The sequence below is a fragment of the Lagopus leucura genome, unplaced genomic scaffold (genome assembly GCF_019238085.1).
Source record: "Lagopus leucura isolate 7727_CA_CO unplaced genomic scaffold, USGS_WTPT01 Super-Scaffold_100024, whole genome shotgun sequence".
NCBI lineage: Eukaryota > Metazoa > Chordata > Aves > Galliformes > Phasianidae > Lagopus > Lagopus leucura.
In genome coordinates this window covers 2,688,214-2,702,592 of record NW_024962276.1, presented here as the reverse complement: position 1 = coordinate 2,702,592, position 14,379 = coordinate 2,688,214, and the positions used below count along the sequence as shown (strand labels likewise).

General features: G+C 50.9%; 1 protein-coding gene across 2 annotated transcripts in view; it reads left to right on the top strand.

Annotated features, from left to right (window-relative positions):
- CLIP2 (CAP-Gly domain containing linker protein 2) overlaps window positions 1-8,070 on the top strand; it is a 58,933-nt gene extending 50,863 nt beyond the window's left edge. For both annotated transcript variants that reach the window (XM_042879564.1, XM_042879565.1), the window contains 4 exons: window positions 82-241; window positions 851-1,036; window positions 4,119-4,181; window positions 4,766-8,070. In XM_042879564.1, coding sequence (XP_042735498.1) covers window positions 82-241; window positions 851-1,036; window positions 4,119-4,181; window positions 4,766-4,777 — 421 coding nt within the window. In that variant the 3' untranslated portion in view covers window positions 4,778-8,070. The remainder of the gene's footprint in view (window positions 1-81; window positions 242-850; window positions 1,037-4,118; window positions 4,182-4,765) is intronic.
- The last annotated feature ends 6,309 nt before the right edge of the window (window positions 8,071-14,379 follow it).

Below are 14,379 nucleotides of genomic sequence, written 5' to 3'. Positions count from 1 at the left end.
GGACGTGTGTGTGCTCAGAGTGCTGTAACCACCATTAACCCCAGCTGGAATGTCCTCACCTCTTGTTGCTGTTGCTTCCAGGAGCCTGAATGAGCTCAGAGCACTGCTGCTGGAGGCAAACCGGCACTCACCTGGGCCTGAGCGTGACCTGAGCCGGGAGGTGCACAAGGCTGAGTGGCGGCTGAAGGAACAGAAGCTCAAAGATGACATCAAAGGGCTGCGAGAGAAGCTGGTTGTGCTGGTGAGAGCCTAAAGGCCCTCCTGGTCTTGGATGTGAGGTCAGAGGGCTCTGTGCTGTGCTGTAGGGCTCACGCCCATCGCTTCTGCTTCAAACCACGATGATTGCGTTCATAAAATCGTTAAGGCTGGAAAAGACCACTAAGGTTATTTAGTCCATTTGCTATTGAGCATCTGATGGGAGCTTCCCTGACTGTGCCTGGTGTAGCAGCACCCTGTTAAGCAGTAAAACATGCGTCCATCCTCCCCCACTGCTTCCCTGTTCCCAGAGATCTCAGATCCATGGCTAACTAGGGCTAACACTGTTGGGAGAAACTGGAGGGCCGTCAGTTCCCCTTGCTGCTTATTCCTAGGTCATAAGATGCGTAAAACAATGTCCTCTAATTCCTATGTACTTCAGTGTCCTCCAGTGGTTGAAATGTGAATAACATTTGCAGCGTTGGGAACAGATTGGAGCTGTGCTGGTTGTGTTTGACGACATAGAGCTGTGCTCTGGCCCCATCTACTGTTGAAACCAAAACACGGTTCTATCGAGTTACTGCAGATTTGTACTCAGTTTCCTCAATGATGGGTTCTAATGCAAAACATCCCTGTTTCCACTCTGTTACACAAGGACAAGGAGAAGGCAGTGACGGACCAGAGGCGGTTCTCCCTGATCGACCCCTCGTCGGAGTCGGAGCTGATCCGGCTGCAGCACCGCCTGGTCAGCACTGAGGATGTGCTGCGCAACGCCCTGGAGCAGGGCCACCAGATGGAGAAGCTCATGGAAGCCATGAGGCTTTCCTCAGAGAAAACACAGGTAGAGCACACAGATGTCTGTTGCCCAGGTCACTCGTCTGTTCCAATGTAGATTTCGTGTGAATTCTTCTTTCTTCTAGGAAGAGAAATATTTCTTGCTCTTGGATTTAAAAACAAAATAAAACACAAGCTGTTAGTGGGATAATTCTTAACTGATTTATAATGTCCTTTAGAATCATTTTTACAGTGTGAAAGTTGATCCTTTCTTCCATCTCTGCTCTTTGAGAGGGCTTTTTCTTGCTCTCCTTAAGCACAAACTTCAGAAGCGACTGGGAAAACATTCTTTATTTCTCCTATGAACTCCTGGAGGCAGGAGTACCTGATCTAAGTATGCTGCTGTACCACAGTGTTCCCACTCAAGTTGCTCTCTTCTCTTCCCAATTTATTCTAGTATACCTGTGTTTCTTCTCAGAAGGCAAAACGGCTTCTGTTGTTGTCTTGCACCTTTCCTTGTGAAAACGAGGGCTGCAAATAAATGAGCTCTTCATGTTTGGCCTTTTTTACCACATACCTGAGGTGTTTAAGTCCTGACTGATTCCTCCAGTGCAGTGACCTGCCCCTCCTGCCAAGCTTTTAGCTTTGTAGGGTAAGAGAATGGCTTGGGTTGGGAGGGACTTTAAAGATGGACTCGTGTCCTCTTTCACTCTAGTTGTATTTTCTCATCTGCTATCAGGTGATGGCTCAGGTGCTTCTCTGATACTTGCTCACTTAAGTTCTGAGCTCAAAAATGTCTTTTTTTTTGCAGTATTAAGTGACAGTTCATGTTAAGATGGACACAGAGTAGTACACACAAGCTGGTGGACAAGGACAAGGGGCAGAGTTTTACCCAGTGCAAGTGTAGATATGTTGTGATAGGTAATTTGGGGGTGCTGTGTCTTATTCTCTCACTGCCTTTGTACAGTTTGCACATGCTCCAAAGGGCCCTTTGCATTGCATGGAGGCAGGCAGGGGGATGCAAGGTTAAAAGTGCAGTTCTGAGAGCAGTGCTGTCTCAGCTGAACATCAAGCTGGTGCTGACATTTCCTTCCATCCTGCAGTGCTGTCTGCTGGTACCAGACAGGATAGCTGTGGTGATGACAAATTTGTGGCAGTCCAGGACATGCCATAATACTGTCAAGACCCCCAGAGTGACTTCTGCTCCTGCTGTTAATTGCTGTGTGTTAAATGAAAATGCATCGTGACAGCCTTGGCTGTTGTAAGCTATGGGAGGGATGGGGAAAGTTATTCTGTTTGCTTTAATGCTAAGTCCCCTGAGACCAGGAAATCCTCCTTTCCACCTTCCTGGCTCCAGGGGTGGTGCAGGTGGTGATTATTTCTTCCCCAGCTGTAGAAAATAACCTTAAAGTGAATTGGAATGGACTTCATGAGGTCAGCTAATCTATCCTTGGCATTCCTGTGATACTTTCATGCTAAGGTAATCCTTGAGATACGACAGGATAGCATTATGCCTTCAATTACAAACTGCAGTACCGAGAGACAGGGAGAGGATTACGGAGGGAATTGGGCTTCACACTTCCATTGATGTCAGGTTTATGAAGTGCCCAAGTTACGAGGAAGTCTGGATCAAAGCTCTCAGGTTTCAGCATGATGTCTGCTTGTCCTTTTGCCTATGAAGGGGAGCTGTTAACAGGGATTTTGGGCTGAGCCTGAGGACGTTGCTGGCCTGAAGAGCTCCAGGTGCAATACTTCTGGAATCAGTAATGCTTCTCGAGGAGCCATGTTTCCGCTGTAGCCCATTCTGCAGTGCCTTCTGACCTCCTGTCTCCTCTCTGACAGCAGCTGCTGCCCAGGGATCTGGCTTGGCATTGTTTGCAGAGCCTTCACTGTGTGCTTGAGGAGGAAATCTCTAATTACCACGAGCTGCTGCTGCTCTCCCTTTGCAGGCTTAGTCAGCCCCTGCGCTCTGCAGCCCTTGATGTGCATGGCTGGCCTTGCTATTAGGCAAGGAGACTCAGGAGCTGGGGGAGCATAATGGCACCGTATGTCTTTGTCTCGTTGTCTTGTAATTGCTGCCTTGCTGTGCAGCTGCAAAGTACTTGTCCTGTAATAGAAGAAGAGGGTCTTTCTGTCTTGGGAGACCCTGATCTCCCAGCTTTGCAGGAAATGACAAGGATTTGGCACTGAGACCTTTCCTCAGAATGTATGCTGTGATTGCTCTGGGAGTCTATTTAATTTCAAGTGAATTACACCACTTTGTATTCATTATTGTGAGCATGCACTGAGATCAAATTTCCAACCTGATTCCTGGCACCCTGGCTGCTCCGTGTACAGATGGGTGTTCTTCAGCCAGGTAGGAGATGCTGGCATGCACAACATGTGCACTGCTTTGGCTATGGGTGCAGCAGCCTAGGGCCAAGTCAGCACAGTGGCTTTATTCCTCCATCCATCCAGGCAAGACTCAAGAAGGACATTCAGTGGGGGTTCCTAAGTGATGCATTTAAGCCTGGCAGTCTTGTCTCTCCCCATAACTTCTGGTTTTGCTGTCACCAGCAATCCACCAACAACAAACAACTGACATGTGGCATGCTCTGACTTCAAGCTGCAGCTTTCTCCTCTTGTTTGTGCAGGTTGTACTGTCATTCAGAAGCTGAAGGGCTCCGTATTATCCCTGCTGAAGTAACATTATAAATGTTTAAAGTTCTTGGGCTTTCTAAAGATAGAACAGCCTGTCCTGTCTGCCAGGCTTGTCCCCAGGGATGGGAAATGGGGAATGGCGATGTCCTTTTTGCTGCGGTGATGTTCCCTGTGCTGAGCTGTCTGCAGCTAAAGCTGCCCTTGGCTCACAGTTTGTTTACCAGGATTTAAGGGTCAGAAGTGAAGAGTTGTTCTGTGTCCGTGTAGGAGCTCAGGGGATGTTTTATAGCTGGGAAGGATGTAATCCCTAATGTGGGGGCTGGGCCAGGATGCAGGGATCAGGAAGTTTCTTGCCAAAAATGATGTGATGTTTTTGCTTTCCTCTGTCCTTGCATGGAGTGGCCACTGAGTGTTGCTGGGCTGCCAAGGGAGAAGGCAAACCTACCTCAGTCCTTGCAGGCAAGCACTGGTGTCCCTCTTCAGTAAGCACTGTCTGTTCTCTATTGCAGCCTGTTGGAAATTCTGGGTCTGCTAATGGGATTCACCAGCAGGATAAATCCCACAAGCAAGAGGTAAGTTACGAGCAGAATGTTGTTTAAAATGGTGACTGTGACTTTCTTGCCTGCTTTGCTGGGGACAGAATTTGGATGGGGACAGCTCTGCCAACACAGCAAGTTGCACCAGTGTTTCCCACGTGTGGAGGGAACACTACACTATTACAATCTCTGGAAGTCACCAGGAGGATGCTCCTTGGTGTGCCTCCCACCAGCAGCAGGCACTTGCTCTGGGGGGAAGCAGCTGGGAGTTTGTCCTCTGTCTCCTGGGTCGGTTGCCTGTGTGACTTCTGGCAGGATGAGCCAGGACCTGCTCAGTCTCAGATCTGCCACCCCCTTCACAGAGTGGCTTTCCTGGGCCGTGCCATCCTGCTCTCTCCTGCTGTTCATAATGCAGGATAAGGTCTGAAGCCTCAAACTTCACCCGCCCCTCAGGGGAGCCTGAGGAAACAGCACTATGGCTTGCTGGTCAGTGCAGAGGGTCAGGACACAGAAAGCCTGGACTCCCAGTCCTGGCAGCCCACTCTGCAGCTCAGTTTCCCTTTCTGTCAAAAGACCTCAGTGCTTGCCCTCATTTTTGCTAATTGAGTCTTTTCTTCCAGGAGAAGCTCTGATAGAGAAGAGGTGAAGATGATCATTTCATGCCGGTATCAGCTCCTGTGCACAGTCAGGAAAAACAATACCACATCTGGCTTTAGCACCTCCAAAAGACTAGACACAGTATTTTCACTTTAAAGAAGGACAATGTTCATAGTGTACTAACGGATGTAATCGGGACAATCCTGGAGCCCAGTTTTCCAAGACAGCTGTTGTTCCAGGAGGGAGCAGGAAGATCTCTCTGGGTTTGGTTTCTTACCTGTATTGGTTTGGACTGTGGAATTTGTGTTGCTTGAGCTGCCCTTGTCCTACCAGCAGTCTGAATGATGGCTGCACCCTATGGTAGCTGAGGTGTCAGTGAGTCCCAGCAGCCCCACGGGAGCTGCAAAGGGATTTGCTTATGGTGTTGAACACTGAAGCATGTCCTGAGGCTGCACGCTGCCCACATGGTCTGTCCCTTCCCTCCCACTCACCCCAAAGGCCTGCACAGTGCAACCTGCTGGGCTGGTGGCTCACTGGGACGCGTAGGCTGAGGGAGATGGGGTGTGCGTGTTTCCTCCCCTGCCTTGTAGAAGACATATCTGGTTGTGCAGCATGGAGGCTTCACTTGGTACTTGTAGCACAGCGTGTCATGCGAGATGGTCTGATTTCAGAGGGTTATTTATTTTGTTTCTCACCTGCTGCAGTTTGGGGAAGGAGTGGTGGTGTGTCCCTGTGGAGCAGCAGGCAGGGCTGCTCTTCTGATCCACTGCATCTGTATGGGGGGGGGAGGGGGACTTCAGAGCACCAGACCCAGACAGCAGCTCACTGCTGGGAGCACTCATGCAGTAGGGGCTGTCTGCATTTGATGGCTACAGAAATCCTGTGTGTGAACACAAGCAATTGGAGCAGAAGGAATCCAAGGCGAGAGCCCACACGGCTCTCATGTCTGTGCACGGCAATGCAGGCTCAGGCAAGCACCCAAATTTGCATCTGGAATCCCGAGTGCTCAGAGCAGCAGGTGGGTGCTGCTGTGTCCTGCTGTGGCTGTGGTGCAGGCAGATAAAGGAAGCACACAGTTTGCTTGGTTGATTGTTCCTTCTGTTGGAGGCTTTGCTCCTCTCTCCATCTTTGCACCAGAGCTCCAGGGACTTCAGGATGTGTGCAGTAAGGGGAGAATGTGTTCTTAAAGCTGTGAGGCAGCACCCCATGAAGTCCAGTTCAGATTCACTGTTGGATGCTACAGTGAAAACAGGAGGAAATAACAGCAGTCACTTACCAGGCTTCCCCTGGTTGCCTGAACCCTCCAGTTCTCAGTTGTTCTCCTGATACGATGGGGCTCCTGTGAAAGAGGACAAGGCAGAAAAGGGCACTGGGAGAGATCTGAGCCAGGCTATGGGCAGATGAATATCACTGCATGTCAACTTTTTGCCCTCATTTCCTATGAAATTGTGAAATTTTTGTTAGCGGGTTGCCAGATTGATGTAATGCTGGACCTTGCTCACTGGTTGCAGGGTTGATGAGTTCTTCTGTTGAAAGGGAGCAGGAGAGGAGAAAGAGGTGACTTCAGGGAGTGCAACAGGTCAGCAAACACAGCTGTCTGGCTTAAGGAAGGGTGTGGGATCCATTAGCTGGAAATGATGCTGGTGGGATCCCATCCTGCCTGGTGGAAGCGTTTAATCAGTTCTTACTACCTGGAAGAAGCACTGGGACTTTCCAGGGAACCAAAATCCTGGTTGGTGTATTCAGTTGCTCAGGAAAATCCCAGTGACAGCATTCCTTGTTCCAGCTTGCAACAGCCAACACCTCAGTGCTGTTCCTGAGAATTCAGGGTTGGTGTTCCCCAAAGTTCTCCTGAAGTCCCTGCAGCAGCTCCTGGTGCAGGTGGGCGAGCTCCATTCCTTTGTTACTTATATTTTCCTTGGTTGGTTTTTTAGTGACTTCCTCTATAGGTGAAAGATCGTTTGAGTTTTCCTCTTCCCTCTTTGAACTCTTGCTGTGTGCAGGGCAGGATCCCCAGGAGTGGTTATGGGAGCACGCTCCATTAATTCATTGCTGCTGCAACTTCTCCAAGGCAGCAGCAGGTGGGGCAGAGGTGGCCTAAAGTGAATGCTGCTGGTCTTCCCTGGCTGTTTGTAGCTGTGCTGCTCCATGCACTCAAATGAAGAGGTGGGGACTCTCCTGGCCATGCTGACATGGGCAGCAGGGTGTAACTTGGTCCTCGTGTGCAGGTCTGTGGGAGCTGCTCGCTGGGCACAGGACGTGCTGTCACACATCTGGGTTCCACCTGAGCGCTCAGAGGTGGCTGGGGCTGAGGTGGGACCTCTGCTGGGATCCCCAGGGACAGGCAGACTCCAAACCAGGGACACGCTGGGAAAGGGCAAGGAGGACGTTCCCCAGCCCCTCTATTTATTTGTAAGTTTAATTGCTATTTTTGCCTATATGTGGTGGTGTATAAAGTATTTCACAATATTCGGTCTTACTGGCTTCGTTCTTTGGGGGAGATGTCCAAGGGCATCGCAGCACGGACGCACCCATCCCTTGGTGGTGGCCAGGGACCAGCCCTGTTTGTGCCTTTACTCCATCTCCAGCCCCGAGGGCGGTGCGGGGGCTGCGTCCCACCTCGCTCCCACCCTGCTGAGTGATGGGCTTCTGCTGAAGGCTGAGACACTGTCAGGTACATCACGGCTCTGTTTGGCCATTCCTTCTCTCTAACCCTCTCGACCAAAGGGAAAAATGGGTAAATCGGCATTGGGTGAGTTCAGCTTTATCCCTCCTGCAGCACCCGAGCTGAGGGATGGGTGCTGAGGCTCTGTGCTGTTGCCTCCCCCCTCTGCCTTGCAGTAGAGATGCATGAGGGTTCTGTTATAACAAGAAGATGCAAATGACACTGTAGAAGTCTTAACAGAAATTCCAGTACTCTGTTGTTCTGCAGCTTTAGCAGCTCAGCACTACCTTGTAGGGAATGATTAATACACTAAGATCCTATAGGCCTCATGTAAGTTACCAGAATAAAGATGTTACTAGATGTATAAATGGATGATAACCTTTTACTCGTACAGTATGTATGACAATTTTGTAGATTAGTCATTTTTTGGCTATCAGATTTTGTTAGTATGATATATAAAAAAAGACAAAAAAAAAAAAGAAAAAAAGGTTTGACTGCTAATGTCTATTTTGTTATTTGATCCATTTTATTTCTTCTGTACAAAAGCTGTACAAATCTCAGTCTGTGTAACTCCTCCCCATCTGTATCCATGTACAACCCCCCTCCTGGCTTGCTGCTGTTGGTGAGCTCATTACTAAACAATAAAATCTGTGGCTGACGTTTGCCCCAGTGCTGCTGTCCCTTCCCAGCAGCCCAGGGCCCCTGAGGCTTTGTTTCTTCCCACTGTCCTTAAACTCCACTGGGTGTGGAGTGTTGGGGTCTCCCTTAAGAGCTGGATTTGGGCTGCAGGGGCCCTCAGTCACCACGTTGGTTGCTTCTTGCTCAGGGACCGATAGCATCCAGCAACTGTTGGCTTTGCTGGCTCCCAGTGCTTGAAAGGAGAACAATTCTGGGATGTTGACCCCTGTGCTGTGCTCACTGCCTCTGTCACTGGGAAGAGAAGGCTCTGGGGAGAGCTGGCAGCAGCCTTTCAGTATCTGAAGGAAGGGCTGCAAGAAAGAAGGGAGCAGGCTCTTCAATGGGGTCTGCTGTGAACAGACCAGGGGAAATGGTTTCAAACTGAAAGAGGGCAGATCCAGGCTGAATGTAAGAACAAGGGTTGTGAACCTGGAATGGGTTGCCCAGAGGTTGATGTTGGGGTGGTTGCTGCAGTGGATGCCCCAACCTCGGAGATGTGTGAGGTTTCAAGGTCAGCCTGCTCAGTGCGGGGAGGTCGGGCTGGATGGCCAACACGAATCCTTCAGTGCTTCTATAAAACCACTTACAGGATGATGGGGATGGAGCCAAAGCCTTGTCTCTCTCTGGCTGTCCATCTGGGTGCCTCTGTCAGCATGGCACCCCAAACCTGGACATGTTTACCGTGCGTTTTGCCTTTATAGGCTGCTGCTCTCAGCTCTTCTCAGGGCCCCAGGCCCTGCTCAGGGCTTTGCTCTCTTGTAGCTCTGCTGTGCAGTTCATCAGCTGCAATCAGGTGCCCAAACCCCTGCTATCTCCCAGAGATAACACCGCAGCGTGCGCCTTTGTTTGCAGACACAACATTTCAGTGCCGTTAATCGTTCAGCAAAGATTAATAAAACATGAAGTTTAAAGATGCCTAAATCACAGTGGGGGAGCTGGTAATCTCTGCCAACAATAATATTTGCACTTTATTTTCCTCTTCCCGTGGAGCCGAGGAGTGGAGCACCGCGAGCGCACAGCGGGATGGGGTGGTGATGTGAGTTCAGCCCTGGGGTGGGAGGGGGAAAAGAAAGGGAGTTGGTGACCCCTATATGGGGTCTATGTGGATGCAGCCATGGGGGATGTGCCTGTGAGGTGTCTCCTTGAGAAGGGCTGGGTGGAAGAAGGGCACCCATGGAGCATCCACCGTGCAGCTCTGCACTGCGTGCTGTCTCAGAAACCAGAAACAAACTTTCTCCCATCACAAGGGTACATCTGCCCCACCTCTCTCCTGTCTAACAACCATCCCTGTCAAAATAGCTTATTTCCTTCCAGAACAAAAAGTCACCTGAATACATTTGGAAGCTGTGTTGTGCTATCGGATTAATCAGAATTTAATTTGATGCAGTCAAGGCTCTAAAAAGATGTTATCAAGGGGAACATCAAAGCTGGATTCCTGCACTTGGAAATGCAGTTGGAATGCTTAGTCCAGATTTCTTGTTTTATCAGAGGCTTTCAAAAAATCAGTCTAAATAACAAAAAAAAAAAAAAAAAAAAAAAAAAAATTGAGAGTATTTGCAAATTAATGTCTTTTGTAGCTGAACAAAGGCCACTGTCTAACCTACTTCTTTTGCATGTCTGGGACGGTCTCTTATTAAATCCTAATTATACGATTTTGTTGTGTCTAATCACTTCTGCGCTTGCAGGAATTGAAACCCAAAAATTCACTGCTGTTTTCGCTGCACTGCATTTATCTCCTGGGTGAAGGAGGGCTCCCCCCAGTGAGCGGGGACCCATGGGGATGGGGACCTCCTTTCCTTCATCCCCTGCCCGCGATCTATCCTTAGGGCTGTGGGTTATTCCCAACACTCAGGAAGGCTGTTGAGAAGCTCTTACGTTTTTGGGGGTGTTTTACTCCATTTTGGAGGCACTGCTGTGTGACAGCAGCTGATACTGGGCTGGAGGATGGCAGAGCGGTGACCCTAACCCCATTTACTTCAGCCATCACCCAGGCTGTCGTGCTGATGGATTAGTGGTGATTCACCCCTTCTACTGATGTTCCTGCAGAACCTGAGCCTGACACCATCACCTACTGCCTTGGGGACAGCTCTGTCCTCAGCTTTTGCCCTCAGAACTGTGGCAGGGGAGCTTTGGGGAAAAGGAGATTGGGGCAACATCGTTAGGGAAATAGCACAGATCTTGTGTTCAAACCTTTTGAAGTGTTAATTAAAAAGAATTATGCAAAGGAGAGAGGATTTGAAACATTCATTTGAATCTCAATAAAGCATCTGTATTAAAAATAGCAGTGGGATCAACTACAGATATAAGCATTTTTGAGAAAATTGGGTGTGAGGGCCGGTGCCTGCATCCCCATTGCCATCGGGGTGCTGGAGGGCAGCAGGTCCTGCCTGGGAGAACCTGGGGAAGTGCTTCCTCTCTGATATTGAAGTATCTTGGAAGCGTGTTATCTAAAAGAGCCCATGGGATGCAGCGCTCAGCTCCAAGCAGAGAGGGCAAATGGGTGCCTGGCTGCTGGCAAGGTGGGAATGAGGCTGGGAGCAGCCCAAGGGCACTCCATGTGGGGTAGGAGGCACCTGGGGCTGATCCCAGCCCCCAAATCACCCCTGTTGACCCCCAAGTCCTCTTCCAGGCTCGTACCTCCCCATCAAAGCCCCTCATTAAAATCCCCTGCACGTCCTGGCCCTCACTTGTTCCAGTAAAAAGCATCCAGGGTATTAATTATCAGATTGGTGGATAACATCGTTAAGTTTACTTTTCAGCTGCACAGATCCACTGGGAATGCCAGTCTCTCTTGCCCTTGGCATTGGTGCTGCAAGGCCACGAGTGGGCAGGTGCCCTGACCAGCACTGGGACTGCATGGGGCAGAGCATCAATGGGGCACTGGCACCAATGGTTTGGGGTCTTTGGGGTCGTTCCCAGTATGGGAGAGGTCCATAAGGATGTGGGTTCTTTGGGGAGGTTGACTTTGCTGGGCAGCAGGCTGGGGAGGTGCAATTAGGGGCTGAAAGCAGATTGGGTAGGGTGAGGAGCTGCCAATGGGATGGAGCTGGACCCAAAGCCGTGCTGCAGAGCCACACTGAGGTCTCATGGGCTGGGAGGAGGTTCCAGCTGTAACCGTAGAGTTGTATTAAAGATGCATGAGTGGCATCCTAGCCTTGTGAGACCATCCCAGCCCCATCTGGATGCTGAAATATGGACCTTGGAGCCAAGAGGGTGGTTGGGTCGTTGGAGCCCCTCAAGGCATCAGCATCCCTCCCAGTGCCTCTGGCGCAATCCTGGCTCCCCAGCTTTCTGCCTGCCACTCCTTTCTGCTTCTTGGGTTCAGAATGGATGCTGGGTTGGGAAGTGGCAATGTCACTGCTCAGCTCCCCAGGATGCTGTCTGGGAGTTGCCTCTGCAGGGTTCTCATTAGCATGGAAATAATTCAAGAGTGAAGGCGAGACAACTGGAAAACCATTTTATCTGTTGCTCCGGAGCAAACTATTTTTGCAGCACAGCGTTCAAAGAGCCACACAAATGCAGACAGCTGGCAGCACAGATAGATATGTTAAAGGCAGATAGAGATTGTAAATATTCCATGCAAGCCTTCCTCGCTGCCCCAGCAGGCAGGGAATGGAGGGGCTGTGATTTTTTTGATCTTTCTACGGATGTGTTTGGGACCGATGGATACCAGCTCTGGTGGTGCAGTGCTCTTGCCAGCATTGCTCAGCAGCGCAGAGATGTTGCTGAGGAAATCTCCCCCGCTTTCCCTGCCCCTGGTTTTGCTCTCTGCCCCTCCTGCATCCCACATTTGCACTCCCCACCCAAGGCGCCCACTGGCAGCGCTCTTGATCTATAATTCAGAAAGCATTTTGTTGTGTCCGGGTACAACACCCGCAATACACCAACACAGCGCCCCTCTAGGGAGGGAGAACTCAGACTCGTTCTTCCTATTACATTTCTCCTGACCTTTCTGAAACTTCTTCTCTATTTCCCATTCTAAAGAAGTGTCTTTTTGTGTGTGTGTGTGCTCTCCAATTCCACCGAGAGAAGGAAGGAATCAGCATATCAGAGAAAACAACGATCCTTGTGATGCCCAGCAGTCACTAATTAACAAATTAAAAAAAAAAAAAAAAAAAACCCAACATATATCTCTTTCTGCAGATATAATTGTTTTCTGGCTCTGTCGCCTTTTCTTTTGTCAGCGCCGTGACAAGGAAGTGCTTTATTTCTGCAGTGAGATCAGATTAAAACATCCCTCTCCGAGCGCGTTCTCCTCGCTGGCTGTTTTTGTTAGGCATGTTGTTTCAGCCCCAGATAAGATGTTTTGCCCACACGCTTTCATCCCATTGAGGCGGTTTTCCTTTTCATCGGAGACTTCTGCAGATGTTCAAACTGCAGCAGAACGTGCAAAGCTTTGCCTTCAGCCCTTTGGGTGGATGTCCCTGTAGGACGCATGGATGCTCCACCTGGGGAACATCTGGGGCAGCTCCAGGTGCCCCCCCTCCCCCTGGCACCCACAGGTGAGCTCCCAGCCCTGCCCATGCTGCATTCCCAGCCTTCTCTTCCTGTTTTTCAGGATGGATTGGGACTCTCCCTCTGCAATCCTCCCCAAACCCCTGCCTATTGCATAGGGCACGGCCGGGTTGCAGCATGGAGATGACATGGGGATGACACGGGCAATGTCCATGGGCTCACATGGGTCCACAAAGCCCGTTTCCCCCGATGTTCCCCTGACACGAGGTTTCCCAAGCAGTGACACAGAGCTGAGGTCCCAGCGAGGCACTACAGGAGCCCGGTGCAGCTGCTTCACGGCAACGCTATTGTTTGACCCAATTAAATTAATTTTGTGTGCTTTTTTTTTTTTTTTTTTTTTTTTTTTGTTGCTCTGGCTTGAAGATAATTAGCCAAATGATGCCCTGATTTCTTTCCTCTAACGTCTTCCATTTAATTATTCAGAAAGGGGAGCTGGTTGTCTCACTCAGTGTGTGGGTGATACGGGGCTGCGGGACAGCAGATGCTCCCGGCGCTCACCTCAGCCCTCAGTGCACAGAACTGTGCACCGTCAGGATGCACCACTGTCCTCAGTGGGATTTGGATGGGATTTCATGGAATCACAAAGGTTGAAAAAGACCCCTAAGATCACCGAGTCCAACCAAACCACTGCCCACGTCCCTCGGCGCCACATCTCCATGGATTTTGAACAGCTCTGGGGATGGTGTGAGCCCACCACCCCCATGGGCAGCTGTGCCACCGCAGCACCACTCTTTTAGGGAAGAAATACTTCCTAACATCCAACCTGAACCTCTCCTGGTGCAACTGGAGGCCATCACACCCCGTCCCATCACTGTTACCACCTCACCTCAGCGGGAGGCTCCAGGTTTGCACAGTGGCCACGATTCAAGTGGGCTTACAGATTGTGGGTTTGGGGTTTCGCTCTTGCTTTGAGCAAGGCTGCTGGTTTAGTGCTTGCTTCTTAGCACAACCCCACGGATCAAATGAGCTTCTAGGCCATGAGAAAAATGCCAAGGGGTTGCATTTGGAGGGGTGGGAGCTCTGCCTTGCTGAGCTGTGATCCTGTGTTGGGTCCTCATCCATCCATGTGCTGGGGTGTTGACATGGTGCCAGGTGGGACCTGGTGTGGGGGACAGGGGCCACTTGTGTGAGAAAATCCCTCCTCCTTCATTCCTGTTGGGATTTGGGATGTTTTGTGCCAGGTCTGATGCTAAGGAAGGAGCATTGGAGCCAAGCCCCGTTTCGGCTCTCCCAGAAACTCAAATCAAACGTTCGCCAAAGGCTTTTCTCCTCCATTCAACCTCGCAGCGGTCATCACTCATCCAAAAAAGAAAATCCAGCGAACCGCATAACGCGCTTCAAAGAAGGAGATGGCGGGGGGTGGGAGGGAGATATTCACGCAAACCCAAACCCAAACCCAAACCCGTGGCAATCCTGCCGCCCAGGGGCCGCTCCCCGGCACCAACAGGTGGCGATAGGCGCCCCGGGACGGCACCGCCGCCGCCGCTCGCTCCGCGCTGCGGGCCGCTCCTCGGGGGTCCCCGCCGCCCCCGGCCCCGCGGATGGGCTCGGCACGGCTCGGCACGGCTCGGCTCCCTCCCCCGGCCGGGCTGCGGGCTGGTTAATCCTGTATGTAAATGGCAGCCAATGGATGTTGTTGTTGAGCGGGGCTGGGATTAGCGGCGGGGCGAATGGCTGGCACTCTTACTGGGATTACAGAACAAAGAGCTCTCCGCTCCCGAGCAGGGCGCCCTGCCCGCCCCGGCCCGGCCTCGGCCTCGGCCCGGCCCGGCGGGCAGC